The sequence below is a fragment of the Sander lucioperca genome, chromosome 3, assembly GCF_008315115.2.
Source record: "Sander lucioperca isolate FBNREF2018 chromosome 3, SLUC_FBN_1.2, whole genome shotgun sequence".
Lineage (NCBI taxonomy): Eukaryota > Metazoa > Chordata > Actinopteri > Perciformes > Percidae > Sander > Sander lucioperca.
The window spans coordinates 4,747,796-4,763,449 of record NC_050175.1 but is presented as its reverse complement, the minus strand read 5'-3'; the positions used below and the strand labels follow the sequence as shown (position 1 = coordinate 4,763,449).

General features: G+C 40.6%; 2 protein-coding genes and 1 pseudogene across 4 annotated transcripts in view; 2 read left to right on the top strand and 1 right to left on the bottom strand.

Moving 5' to 3' along the window:
• kifc3 (kinesin family member C3) overlaps window positions 1-15,654 on the bottom strand; it is a 90,954-nt gene that overhangs the window by 54,761 nt on the left and 20,539 nt on the right. The gene's annotated exons all lie outside the window — the stretch shown is intronic.
• Window positions 1,986-3,999, top strand: LOC116056301 (annotated as a pseudogene).
• LOC116056311 (nuclear factor 7, brain-like) lies at window positions 8,414-15,108 on the top strand. The gene is made up of 3 exons (XM_035999891.1): window positions 8,414-8,473; window positions 10,500-11,863; window positions 15,093-15,108. The coding sequence occupies exons 1-3, from the start codon at window positions 8,414-8,416 to the stop codon at window positions 15,106-15,108; spliced, it is 1,440 nt and encodes a 479-aa protein (XP_035855784.1).

Below are 15,654 nucleotides of genomic sequence, written 5' to 3'. Positions count from 1 at the left end.
TCTCTGATTTTATACACAGCTGCTATGTTTTGCTGTAAAGAGCTTTGTATAAACCTTCATTTAACCAGGAAGGCCATGGAGAACAGGTTCTCATTTGCAACGATGACCTGGCCAAGAAAAGTATAAGCGTGCAAGACAACATACAGTTTCACATTCAATACAATTAGACAGAATGCAAAAGGCTATATAAAGTGCAGATTATGTAGGCAATACAAAGCCGTTGTGAAGGGAGGTGTAAGTAAGACGATGGATATGTGAGAGTGAATAAGGTAATAACACAATATACATGAATAGACAGTCTGTAACATTGCTGAGGTTTAGTGAAGAGTCAATATACAGTTAGTGCAAGTTGTGGTCTAGTTAGTGATTAGACCTGTGATAACACAATAAGTATGAAAGACAGTCTATATAAAATGCTGAATGTAGTGAAGAGTCAATATACAGTTAGTGCAAATAGTGGTCTAGGTGCTAATTTAGTTCGGGACTAACACAATATGCATGAATAGACAGATTTTATAAAAGTTGAAAGAGTCAATGTAAATATGAATTGACATACTATATAAAATGCTGAAATGTGTTAGAGTCGACAATACAGTTAGTGTAGAATTGTGGTTTAGATGGAGATGAAGATCAGTAGAGGGTACTAAAATTGTGTGATACAAAGGTGGGAAGAATAACAGTTGAGCATACCAGGACAGATGAACGGTGCAAAAGAGTGACAACAGAATAAGATAGCAATGAAGATGTGCATCTGTGAAAATATGCAATTAGGCGTGATAATTGGGTATGGGTGTGCAAAACAGTGGGTGAAAGAATAACAGCACATGCAGTGATCGGACAGGAGTTCAGACAGACATGATTTGAAGGCAGTTAGTGGGATAAGGGTTTTGAGTTTCAGGGTTTTTTGTAGTTCATTCCAGTCATTTGCGGCTGAGAACTGGAAGAAGTGGCGGCCAAAGAAGGTGTGGGCTTTTGGGGTGACCAAGGAGATGTAACTGCTTGAGTGAAGGCTGCGGGTGGGTGAGGCTATTGTGACCAGTGAGCTTAGGTACACCAGGACTTTGCCTAGCAAGGACTTGTAAATGAGTTGGTACAAGGGAGTTAAGCGTCGGTTGTGTAACGAGGGCCAGCCAATTAAAGCGTAGAGGTTGCAGTGGTGGGTGTTAAAAGGGGTTCTGGTCACAAAACGTATGGCACAGTGATTAAGAACATTCAGTTTTTTGAGAAGAGAGTTAGAGACAGTTCTGTAAATGACATCGCTGAAATCGAGGATTAGTAAAATTGTCATTTTCACCAAGGCGAGTTTGGCAACGTAAGTGAAGGAGGCCCTGTTGTGGAATAGAAAACCAATCCTAGACTTAACTTTAGATTGAAGGTGGTTTATGTGTTGTACACCTAAGTATTTGTACACTGCCACATTTTCTAATTCCAACCCATCGAGCGTGGTAAAACTAATCGGATTGGCGGGGGTTGGCAGCGATCGATTGAAAAGCATGACCTTGATTTTGAGAGGGTTTAGTAGTAATTGGAGGTTTCGGAAGGAGTGCTGGATGGCATTGAAGCTCTCCTGAAGGTTTGATAGCACAGTATCCAAAGAAGGGCCAGATGTATATAGTATGGTGTCGTCTGCATAAAGGTGGGTTTGAGAGTTCCCGACAGAAAGAGCCACATCATTGATGTATATGAAGAGAGTCGGCACGCCCATAGTGACATCCATAGGTCCAGATAGCATGTCTTCAGATTTAACGCACTGGACCCTTTTAGAAAAATTGTTGTTGAACTACGCGAGGCAGTCATGAGAGAACCCAAGGTTTGAGTGTGTCGATAAGAATACGATGATAAATCGAGTCAAAATATTTTATAAACAGATCTGAGTGTCTCGTGTGCCATCAATAATGATAGTTTAACACGTGTTTTATTTCTAGATACTTGATCAGATTATCACCTTAAACTGAACTACACCTGTCACTTCCTGCAGCTACATCAACGATGCTAATGTTGAATGATCCTGCGGTTAATAATTCACCTGTTGACAGGTGAGTGGAAAGGACAGTAGACTTTGACATTGCTGAACAGAGCAGAGACGCCATTACAGGGTGTGAGATCTCTGCTGGAAAACACACGACAGGAAGATTTGAAGCAGTCAAGAGAAGGGACAGTAACTTGGTGAGTCTTGTTTTTGAGAGACATTTACATACAAAGACAGATGGCTGAGAAAACTGCTCTTTTAGAAAGTTTCCTGAATTGCCATGTGTGTTCAGAGACTTTCAGAGATCCTGTGTCTCTGAGCTGCAACCACAGCTTCTGTTCAACCTGCCTGCACAAACAGTGGAAACAAGCTAACAACAAAAACTGTCCCATTTGTAAAAGAAAATCCTCAAAAGTGTTTCCTTTGGTGAACTTTGCACTGAAGGAACTGGCTGACAACTTTGCTGTGGGACAGAAATCTGGATCATCGGAGACAGAAAAAGGAGAGAAGGTGGAGGTGGTGTGTAGTAAACACCAAGAAGAGCCTACATTGTTCTGTAAGGATGAAGATAGAGTTGTGTGTCCTGTCTGTGAGTTTTCTCTCCACCACGGTCACACGGTGGTTCCTGTAGAACAAGCAGTCAGAGATCTGAAGGAGCAGCTGAAATCTGACTTACAGTCTCTGCAGGACAAGAGAGAAACACAGACAAGTGGAGGAAATATACGATAAAATAGATCACCAATCCAAGAAGCAGCTGCTGTCTACAGAGAGTCAGATCAGAGCCGAGTTCAACAAGCTGCACCAGTTCCTGAAAGAGGAAGAGGAGTCCAGACTGGCAAATCTGAGGGAGGAAGAGCAGCAGAGGGGGAAGACTGTCAGCAGAGAGATGAAGAGGATTCAGGAGCAGATCTCCTCTCTGTCAGACAGCATCTCTGCTGTGGAAGCAGACCTGCAGAAAGACAGCGTGCCGTTCCTCAGCAGTTATAAAGCCTCTCAGAGCAGAGCCAGAGTCCAGTGCTCGCTGTCAGATCCACAGCTGCTCTCAGGAGCGCTGACAGATGTGGCCAAACATCTGGGCAACCTGTCCTTCAGAGTCTGGGAGAAGATGAAGGACAAGGTCCACTTCAGTCCCGTCATTCTGGACCCAAACACTGCAGCCCACAGTCTCTGTCTGTCTGATGATCTGACCAGTGTGAGACGTGGAGACACAAACCAGAAGCTTCCAGCCAACCCAGAGAGACACAGCAGGTATCCAGATGTTCTGGGTTCTGAGGGTTTCAGCTCAGGGAAACACAGCTGGGAGGTGGAGGTGGGAGATCATCCTGGCTGGCTTGTGGGTTTAGCCAAAGAGTCAGCTGACAGGAAGGGAGAAAGCTATGCTTCACCAGAATATGGAATCTGGTGTTTGTTATATGGCAGTGGAGAATACACTGATGGATCTAAGACCCTCACAGAGAAGAAGAGCCTCCAGAGGATCAGAGTCCAGCTGGACTATGAGGGGGGGGAGGTGTCCTTCTATAACTCTGAAGACATGACTCACATCTGCACTCTCAGAGACACTTTCACTGAGAAACTCTTCCCTTGGTTCAGTATCGGACCGGCTGGTGATGTTAAAACTGCAGAAATCAAAATCTGTCCAGCTGAGATTTCTCTGTCAGGTTCAGAGAACGCAGAGAAGGTGGAGAGAGGAGAGAGCTCAAAGTCATTTATGAGGCGTAAAAAAAAAAAAAAATAAGATTTGATGTGTTTTAACAAATTACATGATGGAAAACATTCCTTGGTTGTTGTTTGATACACAAAATATTTCCAAAGCCCAGAATGAGAAACGACAGCTGAGCTGCTTTTGGATTTTAATTAAAAATATGTTGTTTTTTAATTTCCAAGAATGAGTAAAAAGCTTAAATGTTATTATCAGACCCAAACAGGATCTGCAGGGTTTAGTTGTTGTTTTGATCCAGAATGAAAATCTGCAGAATGTAGCCGACTGGTTTTCAGCTTTGGGTGGAGATGTGTTATCATTCTGAGTTTAATTTAGATTTGACACATAAGAAGCTGGGTCCAGACTAGTCTAATGATAGCCAGACAGATTATTTTAAGAGGATGGAGGAATGAAGGGCTGCCGTCTATCCAGGAGTGGGCTTGTGAGATGATAGGGTGGGGGTGTTTGATAAGATGTCATTTATAGTGTTTGCCAGATTGGATGTTTCTACTAGAAAATGGAGAAAGTAGCTGAACTTTCTGGAGGCTCCTAAGAAGCTTTGTGCTGGGGAGAGACGGGTATGATGGGCTGATGATGATGTCATTTATACATATGTTTATTTGGTTTATTGTCTATTTTGTTGAATAATCTGGAATATTGTAGTTGCTGTGTGTGTCTGTGTGTGGTGATGAAGAAGGAAAGGGGGGGGGATGTGTTCAAGTTGCGAGTTGTATGTTTTGTTTTTAGTGTTTCTGATTTATTATTTTGATATTGTTTACCTAATAAACTGTCAACATTCCCAGAATGCATCACTCTTAAAGTGAATGATCCTAAATGATTGGGAGGAGGCCCAGAGTAGACTCTTAAATGACAGAAAGGGGAGAGAGTGGAGAGAACATTTGAAATGTGCATTTACTTCCTTTATTTGAACTTGTCTCTCAATCCTCATATGTTGTATTTTACTGGCTTTAATAGGATTTATTTTGATCAACAACAGTTTGGTTTTGACTTAGTATTGTTATGTATTTGTAGCTCTGATTAGCATAACTGTTGTTGCTACTATTAGTAATATCAGTGTAGACATGTTAAGTTTTGGGTATGACTGTTGATAATTGTTGATTTTGTTTAGATTTGCATAATTGTAATTATATAAGTGATTATTGGTGGTTTGTTTTTATTGAGGATAAATGTTCTACTGTCAGTTTAATGTTCATTTAAGAAAAAGATTCAATGTTTTATGATAATAAAGAGGCGTGGTTTACTTTATAGGCTGCTTACCTGTGTACACACACAATTGTACTGTAATTTGGAGTAGTTTTAGCTCTACTAACACTCAGATTTTGTCGACTAATAAATTAGTTCACTGGTTCTCAAACTAATGTACATGTGGAATCTGATATATTAAAAATAAATTGATTTAAAAACACTTCCATAGAAATATTAGAAAATCTCCATTAATAATACTTTACATACGTATATAATACACAGAGCATAATGCGGCGACAACAGTTAAGTTTAGTCACCAAAATGAAGTTAAGGATGGTGGGTTGGGTTAGGGTCATGGGTTGGGGTTAGGGTTTTTGGGTCAGGGCGTTGGGGTTAGGGTCAGGGAGTTGGGGTTGGGGTAAGGGTCATGGGTTGGGGTTAGGGTGTTTGGGATAGGGTGTTGGGGTTAGAGTGTTTGGGTCAGGGGGTTGGGGTTAAGGGGATGAGAAGCTTATCTCGATGGCTTCCCCGGCTTCGTCCGACGACTGGGTGGTTAAACTGGGAAGCCAAAGGCAGAAACCCGGGCCAATGCACGTCACTTAAAAATCTCCATTCCTGCATTTCCCACACTTAATTACTTTTTAGGGTTAGGGGGTTAGTATGAAGGTAAATATGGAGCACAATGTGAGAGCTTGTAGAACTCGATGTGAGAACTTGCAGAACAAAAAATCTGAACTTGTATGTTAAAATTTGTACTCGTAGAAAATATTCACACACCTGTATTCTGAATGTGAAGTCAGAAAAAATATTCACAAATGTGTAGATTGATATTTACATGAAAATAATGACAGCTGCAAAATTGTAATGCAACATTTACTCGTATACCTTTTTTTACTCTGGTCCATTTTCCATCACAACCACAACTCGTGATTACAACCTCTGGAATCTGTCACTGCAACTTCACATACTGTATGTGCTCTCTCGCATCACAAAGTGGAGAATCTGCACGCCTTGACTTTTGCAACACTTTTTGCGATACATTTGGTGCAAAACTAATTTTTACTTGTGGACTTAGGCTGTGGACCTCTGAGCCAACAGAACGGGAAAAGCAGGGTTTCTATCGCCAGATGAGGGACAACTCTGTCCGGCTTATTTGTGTAGCATGGAAGCTTGTTGGAATAGCAAGCTAGTGTTAGCTAACTAACCAGCCAGCCTGCTTCTAAATAAAAACCTTTTAGTTATCTAAACACTTTTTACCTAAACACTTCATCACTGGACAGTTTATTTATATATGCTGCATTATTGAGTCATGTGCCTTGTAATGCCTCAACAGGAGGGATGGTAGCAATAAAAATAAACTACTCTAAATAAACTACCCTAAAGGTAATCTGAGGCCTAAAAGAGGACAATTTCCAAAACCAGCATTTCCTTTTCAGCACATTTGTATGGATTTTATAGAGTGAAATAAATGTGAAGAAAGGAAATGCTGTTTGGTAATTGTTGATATTCACTAAATACACATACACTGTTAGGAGAAGCTAATCTATTAGAAATAATTATTTTTACTTTCAAAAATAAGTTTCCACCCATGTGGGACCCTATATTTTTTATTTTACCTTTATTTTTACAGGCAAGTCATTAACAGGTTCTTATTTACAACTTAGGGAAAGGGAAGGAGGGCTAGATAATAAATACATTAGACATACATAGTTTAGAAATTACATGAAATACAATTTGAAATACTACACATGAACAATAAACACTTATAACGAGATAAGTGCACAGGTACATAGGTGAGTAAGAGAGGGAGAAAAATTATTATGTAGAGAAGCAACTGCATATGTCCGTGAACAAGGATGATATGATAGTTTTGAAGGATGAAATGGGAATTAGTTTATCCAGTTTGAGAATATTTTGCAGAGCGTTCCAGTTGCGAGCGGCAGCAGATGAAGTGTTAAAGCAGCCATATTATGCTCATTTTCAGGTTCATAATTGTATTTTAAAGGTTGTACCAGAATAGGTTTACATGGTTTAATTTTCAAAAAACACCATATTTTTTGTTGTACTGCACCGCTCTCTCTCACTGCTGCAGATCCTCTTTTCACCTGGTCTCTGTTTTAGCTACAGAGTGAGACCTCTTTTCTTCTTCTTCTTCTTCTGTACTATCTTTGATTGCACTGCACATGCGCAGTAGCTCAGATGTAGATCATGTCAGCTAGCTAGCTCCATAGACAGTAAAAGAAAGGCTGTTTCTACAACTTTGGTCAGTTACAAGGCAGGATTAGCTGGGAGACTTCTAAATGAGGGCGCACATGTAAGTAGTTCTTTTGTAGATTATGGTGAAATTGTGTGTGTTGTAGCAGTGCTTTGCTATTGAGAACGAGGTAGCATGCTAGCGTTAGCATGCTAGCGTTAGCATGCTAACGCTACGAGCTAATGGTTGCGGTTAGCCTGCTCGTTTCGGCTTGTGACGTCACAAGCCATGCCGATTTTGAACAGCTCACCCAGAGACTGAAGGCAGGACACATTCAGAAACCGTATCTCACTCTAAACAGCATGGGTGGATTTTTTTCAAAGTTTGTATGTGTGTGGAAGCACCAGAGACACAACATAACACCCCAAAATGATTTTTTCATAATATGGGCACTTTAAGCACCTATAGTAGTACATGCCTCAATAGCAATCAACTTGATATGGAAGAATTACATTTTGTCTGTACCGGGTGATATACATTATGTAAAATCTGCATTGGATTTTCTGTGACAGCTTCAACCAAGATTAGTGGCAACTATGTTAATTTAGTTGGTGTGTCAGGAAATGTTAAAAGAACATTTCTCTGTTCTACTTTCGTGCACCGACAACATAGGCAACGTTTGAACATGCTTTTATGATTCAGTGCTGCCTGGATAATTTATTGGGAAGTGATCTCATGTAAAAATTTGAATTGGATTGATGTAAAGGTGATACAAAAAACAGCAGATTGAGAGTGCCTTTCTCAGAATTTCGTTAAAAATAACAGAACAATTGTGTGTTTATCAGTGGAAATAGCCTGACAAACATCAGTAAACTATTTTTGGATGACCACCCTTTAATAAAAAAAAAATAATAATAAAAAAAAAAGACTGTTTGTAAAAGTCTGTGATAATGTAAAAGCAGACAGCTCACAATCACAGATATATTTTGATCAAATTCTAAGTTTTTTTTGCATTGGTTAATTTGACCCTGACCAACAGAAATTGTTTACAGTGTAAAATTAATCTGTTCATGTCTTACAGATTCACAAACAACTGAAAAGAAATCGGTTTATTACTGGTTAAAATGGATGACGTACACTGCACAACAAGCTAATGTTAATTGCATAGCATGCTCCACTGGGAGGCCACAGTTAGGCTCCACCCCATTCAAACTGAAAAACTAAAATGATGCCACAGGTTTGCAATGTGTCCTTAGTCTGTTTAGCTATGACTTCCTAAGGTGGTGGTGGTAACACCTGATGCTTCAGCTCTTCCAGGTAATTACACCTATTTCTCGAGAGCAGGATGGGGAAGAAGGGTGCACCAACTGAGCTTGTTTTGGTGTTGACATCACTACCGAAACAGGTAACTACTTAACCTCATGGTTCGTTAATCAAAGCACAAGTAGAGCTGATGTGTGGCCAATGTGTGGAGACAGTTCGAGAACTTATCTTCCATGTTCCACAAACGGCACCCGATCCATATCTCATACCGAGCAAGAAGGGGTGCTCCTGGTGGCACTTTTGATGACAGAGTATACATTGAGGGATGGGTTAGGTATAGGGATGGGTTAGGGTAAGGGACGGGTTAGGGTTAGGGATGGGCGCTTCGAGGGGCACGGGCACAAGGGGACCAAGTTGTCTAAATAGGACACATTAAAAGCGGGTTAAAAGAACCACTGGACAGGCCGGTCAGCGGGTTAGGGAAAATGACTAAAAATTAGGGGTGGAACGGTACATGTATTTGTATTGAACCGAAACGGTACGGGCGTCTTGGTTCGGTACATGAATTTACACGGAGAATACACGGTATAAAAATAAATAAAACTTGCGTGCAAATGAATTAATGTAATGTGGAACTACTGTTACATAAACCTTAACTGTAGCCCCGCCTTTTAGCTCTGAAGCTCCGCCTACATGTCAAGTCGGTCCAGTGAGTCCAGACCAGAGCCATGTCTTTCTCTATCACTCTGGTCCACACGAAGCAAACTAGTCCCTTCCATATACAACCAAACACGGATGTACTGTAGCTGTATCCCTTCTTGCCTAGACCACAAATGGCTTCCAGGCCCATTTGCTTCGCTGTTTGCTCCGCCGTTACGGATGTACTGTAGCTGTATCCCTTCTTGCCTCGACCACAAATGGCTTCCAGGCCCATTTGCTCCGCCGTTAGCTCCACCGTTAGCTGTTAGCTCCGCCGTTAGCTGTTAGCTCCGCCAGCTCCGCCATTAGCTGTTAGCTCCGCCGTTAGCTTCGCTGTTTGCTGCTAGCTCTGCTGTTAGCGTGTGAAGCTAACGCCACAATTCGCCAACTGCTCTGTGTAACCGAAGCTGCTCTTTTAACACCCCTGCTCTGTGCATTCGCATATGAGAGCAGCGCTTGTCTCCCATATCACACTACTAGCTGATGGTCTTATTTTGTTTACAAGTTCCAGATGGAGTCTGGAGATGATGTGGGGTAGCCTACTTATTGTTTACTGTTTACATCTTACTTTATACGCTTCAGGCTGTTGCAGCTAGCTCAGGGGAGATGACACTAGGTGGTACAGCCTGAGACATGCACAATAAAAAAAAATTTCCTTCTGCATTTTTGTTATGCTTTTCCTTCCATTGTACCGAACCGTGATGTCTGAACCAAGGTATGAACCAAACCGTGACTTCAGTATACCGTTCCACCCCTACTAAAAAAAATGTCCTGTAAGTGTATTAAGTGGAAAAGTTCGTTAGAAACAGTCTGCGAGTCTGAACACTGAGCTGTCAGTGAAACCCTGAGGACAGGAACAAGAGAAGCCCAGACTCTCTCAATCTCACTTCTCTCATCTCATATCTGTTATGCTGTGACAGTATCTTTGACTCACGAGGTTTAGTTAACCAATTCAGGAATTGTTCAATTGCAATGCTCATGCTCTGCATAAATCTATCCTCTATTCTAGCTGTAATATCTCCCTCTAACTCCGGGATAGAACTGGGTTGGCCACCCAACACTAAACAACTCTGATTAATAGAAGTGTAACTTAAGAGAGAGACGTACATTTAGTCCGACTGGGTGAAATGAATGCTGCCATGCAACATGTTTTCTGTTACAGTTGCTGAGAAATAAAAATGTTGTCAAACTGGTTTAGTGTTAGTCAGCCTGTTGAAATGTTCACCTGGTGACAGGTGAGTGGAAAGGAAAGTAGATTTTGACATGGCTGAATGGAGCTGAGACACCATTACAGGGTGTGAGATCTCTGCTGGAAAACACGCGACGGGATCATTGGAAGCAGTCAAGAGAAGGGACAGTAACTCGGTGAGTCTTGTTTTTGAGAGACATTTAGATACAAAGACAGCTGGCTGAGAAAACTGCTCTTGTTGAAAGTTTCCTGAACTGCCCTGTGTGTTCATCTGAGACAGAAAAAGGAGAAGAAAATGGAGGTGGTGTGTAGTAAACACCAAGAAGTCCCTTATTTGTTCTGTAAGGATGAAAATAGAGTTGTGTGTCCTGTCTGTGAGTTTGCTCTCCACCACGGTTACACGGTGGTTCCTGTAGAACAAGCAGTCAGAGATCTGAAGGAGCAGCTGAAATCTGACTTACAGTCTCTGCAGGACAAGAGAGACAAACACAGACGAGTGGAGAAAACATACGATGAAATAAATCAACGCTCCAAGAAGCAGCTGCTGTCTACAGAGAGTCAGATCAGAGCCGAGTTCAACAAGCTGCACCAGTTCCTGAAAGAGGAAGAGGAGTCCAGACTGGCAACTCTGAGGGAGGAAGAGCAGCAGAGGGGGAGGACTGTCAGCAGAGAGATGAAGAGGATTCAGGAGCAGATCTCCTCTCTGTCAGACAGCATCTCTGCTGTGGAAGCAGACCTGCAGAAAGACAGCGTGCCGTTCCTCAGCAGTTATAAAGCCTCTCAGAGCATAGCCAGCGTCCAGTGCTCACTGTCAGATCCACAGCTGCTCTCAGGAGCACTGACAGATGTGGCCAAACATCTGGGCAACCTGTCTTTCAGAGTCTGGGAGAAGATGAAGGACATGGTCCACTTCTGTCCTGTCATTTTGGACCCAAACACTGCAGATGACCGTCTCTGTCTGTCTGATGATCTGACCAGTGTGAGACGTGGAGACACAAAGGAGGAGCTTCCAGACAATCCAGAGAGACACAGCAGGTATGCCAATGTTCTGGGCTCTGAGGGTTTCAGCTCAGGGAAACACAGCTGGGAGGTGGAGGTGGGAGATCATCCTGACTGGAATGTGGGTTTAGCCAAAGAGTCAGCTGACAGGAAGGGAGAAAGATATGCTTCACCAGAATATGGAATCTGGTGTTTGAAGTATCTCAGTGGAAAATATACTGGTGGATCTGGTAAGAGTGTCACAGTGAAGAAGAGTGTCCAGAGGATCAGGGTCCAGCTGGATTATGAGGGGGGGGAGGTGTCCTTCTACAACTCTGAAGACAAGACTCACATCTACAGTCACAGAGACACTTTCACTGAGAAACTCTTCCCTTATTTCAGTATCGGACAGGCTGCTGATGCTAAAACTGCAGAAATCAAAATCTGTCCAGCTGAGATTTCTCTGCGAAGTTCAGAGAACTCAGAGAAGGTGGAGAGAGGAGAGAAGGTGGAGAGGAGAGAAGATGAAGAGAGGAGAGAAGGTGGGGAGAGGAGAGAAGATGGAGAGAGGAGAGAAGGTGGAGAGCAGAGAAGGTGGAGAGGGAAGAGAAGGTGGAGAGAGCAGAGAAGGTGGAGAGAGCAGAGAAGGTGGGGAGAGCAGAGAAGGTGGGGAGAGGAAAGAAGGTGGAGAGAGGAGAGAGCTCAAAGTCGTTTTTTAGGCTTTAGCTTTAGCCAATAACATGATGGAAAACATTCTTTGTTTGTTGTTTGACACACAAAATATTTCCAAAGCCCAGAATGAGAAACTACAGCTGAGCTGCTTTTGGTGTAAATGTGCTGCAAGAACTCGGATTTTAATTAAAAAGGTTTGTTTTTTTAATTTCCGAGGATGAGTAAAAAGCTTAAATGTTATTATCAGACCCAAACAGAATCTGCAGGGTTTAGTTGTTGTTGTTTTGATCCAGAATGAAAATCTGCAGAATGTAGCCGACTGGTTTTCAGCTTTGGGTGGAGATGTGTTAACATTCTGAGTTTAATTTAGATTGTACACATAAGAAGCTGGGTCCAGACTAGTCTAATGATAGCCAGACAGATTATTTTAAGCGGATGGAGGAATGAAGGACTGCCGTCTATCCAGGAGTGGGCTTGTGAGATGATAGGGTGGGGGTGTTTGAAAAGATGTCATTTGGTTTTGACTTAGTATTGTTATGTATTTGTAGCTCTGATTAGCATAACTGTTGTTGCTCCTATTAGTAATATTGGTGTAGACATGTTAAGTTTTGGGTATGACTATTGATGGTAATTGTTGATTTTGTTTAGATTTGCATAATTGTAATTATATGTGATTATTGGTGGTTTGTTTTTATTGATGATAAATGTTCTACTGTCAGTTTAATGTTCATTTAAGAAAAAGATTCAATGTTTTATGACAATAAAGAGGCGTGTTAACTTCATAGGCTGCTTACCTGTGTTACAACACACACACGCACACACACGCGCACACACACTTAATTTTAATGTCAATTTGGAGTAGTTTCAGCTCTAGTAACACTCAGAAGAATTTGTTGACTAATCAATTAGTTCACTGGTTCACAAGTGGAATCTGATATATTAAAAAATAAATTAATTTTAAAACACTTCTATATAAATACTACAACATCTCCATTAAAAATACTTAAACTATGATCACTATAAGGTAATTTCAAAAGTTTTTTTAAGTGTAATATTTTTGTTAAGATATCAGCTGCGTCATGGACAATTAGTTTCAAGATGTGATGGTAAGATAGTAAGTAGAGGTAAAATAAATATATGTAGACAAATGCTCCATTTTGAATTTAGGCTCAGCAATGATTTTTATATACTGAGGTACATTTTTGTCATAAATCATATGATGCGATATGTTCCTATATCAGGTAACAAATTGGATAAATAGGCTGCAACACTCAGTGCTTAGGTTTGCTCTACTACTACGAGGCCTAAAACCTTTAATTCATAAGTATTACTTTGTGTTGCAAACCAAAGATGAAAAAATAAACATATTTGTCTAATTGATCTGAGTTTATTGGTTGAGAGAGTATTGAAACCGATTCGGTTGATATGAGATTTCATTCTATGAGCAGTTCATTTAGACTCTAGTGAGTTTTTCAGTAGAACTGCATTGTACACTTTGTTTGTATTTTGAGTTACTATATGACATATTGTTTAAACTATTAAGTTGATGTTGCAAACATTTTATTTTGGGAGGACAAGACAGTGTTAATGGCTATACCACTTGAAAGTTTATTTATATATGCTGCACTATTGAGTCATGTGCCTTGTCTAGGGTGACCAGATGAGAACGGGTAAAATTCAAAATTATGAATTATTTTTGTTCAGAAACTCAACTATCATGTAAACCCGAAAATACAAATTAAAAAAAATCATTAAAACCATGAACTCAAGTGCCTACGGGAGCTGGCTGCAGGACGACTCAATCACCATGAACAGTTTTTAATGTTCTATCAGACTATAACGACTTGAGAGTCTGCTCTTGAGACTAATTTTCGGGACAATTAGGGCAGGATTTGGGACAACTGCTTGGATTTCGGGACTGTCCTGAATTTTTCGGGATGTCTGGTCACCCTAGCCTTGTCATGCCTCAACAGGAGGGATGGTAGCAATAATAATAAACAATTCTAAAAAAAATGTTTGCTTGACTTGCACTATTTGTGCAAAACACAACCCTCAAGTTAATCTGAGGCCTAGAAGAGGACAATTTCCAAAACCAGCACATTTGTATGGGTTTTATAGAGTTAAATAAATGTGAGGAAAGGAAATGCTGTTTGGTAATTGTTGATATTCACTAAATACACATACACTGTTAGGAAAAGCTAATATATTAGAAGTAATTATTTTTACTTTCAAAAATAAGTTTACACCCATGTGGGACCCTATATTTTTTATTTTACCTTTATTTTTACAGGCAAGTCATTAATAACAGGTTCTTATTTACAACTTAGGGAAAGGGAAGGAGGGCTAGATAATAAATACATTAGACATACATAGTTTAGAAATTACATGAAATACAATTTGAAATACTACACATGAACAATAAACACTTATAACGAGATAAGTGCACAGGCACATAGGTGAGTAAGAGAGGGAGAAAAATTATTATGTAGAGAAGCAACTGCATATGTCCGTGAACAAGGATGATATGATAGTTTTGAAGGATGAAATGGGAATTAGTTTATCCAGTTTGAGAATATTTTGCAGAGCATTCCAGTCACGAGCGGCAGCAGATGAAGTGTTAAGCACCTATAGTAGTACATGCCTCAATAGCAATCAACTTGATATGGAAGAATTACATTTTGTCTGTACCGGGTGATATACATTATGTAAAATCTGCATTGGATTTTCTGTGACAGCTTCAACCAAGATTAGTGGCAACTATGTTAATTTAGTTGGTGTGTCAGGAAATGTTAAAAGAACATTTCTCTGTTCTACTTTCGTGCACCGACAACATAGGCAACGTTTGAACATGCTTTTATGATTCAGTGCTGCCTGGATAATTTATTGGGAAGTGATCTCATGTAAAAATTTGAATTGGATTGATGTAAAGGTGATACAAAAAACAGCAGATTGAGAGTGCCTTTCTCAGAATTTCGTTAAAAATAACAGAACAATTGTGTGTTTATCAGTGGAAATAGCCTGACAAACATCAGTAAACTTTTTTTGGAAGACCAGCCTTTAATAAAAAAAAAAAAAAAAAAGACACCGTCTGTGATAATGTAAAAGCAGACAGCTCACAATCACAGATATAGTTTGATCAAATTCTAAGTTTTTTTGCATTGGTTAATTTGACCCTGAACAGAAATTGTTTACAGTGTAAAATTCATCTGTTCATGTCTTACAGATTCACAAACAACTGAAAGGAAATCGGTTTATTACTGGTTAGAATGGATGACGTACACTGCACAACAAGCTAATGTTAATTGCATAGCATGCTCCACTGGGAGGCCACAGTTAGGCTCCACCCCATTCAAATTGAAAAACTAAAATGATGCCACGGGTTTGCAATGTGTCCTTAGTTTGTTTAGCTATGCCTTCCTAAGGTGGTGGTGGTAACACTTGTTGCATCAGCTCTTCCAGGTAATTACACCTGTTTCTCGAGAGCAGGATGGGGAAGAAGGGTGCACCAACTGAGCTTGTTTTGGTGTTGACATCACTACCGACACAGGTAACTACTTAGCCTCATGGTTTGTTAATCAAAGCACAAGTAGAGCTGATGTGTGGAGACAGTTTGAGAACTTATCTTCCATGTTCCACAAACGGCACCTGACCAATGTCTCATACTGAGCAAGAAGGGGCACTCCTGGTGGCACTTTTGATGACAGAGTGTACATTGAGTAATGGGTTAGGTATAGGGATGGGTTAGGGTAAGGGTAAGGTATAGGGATGGGTTAGGGTAAGGGACG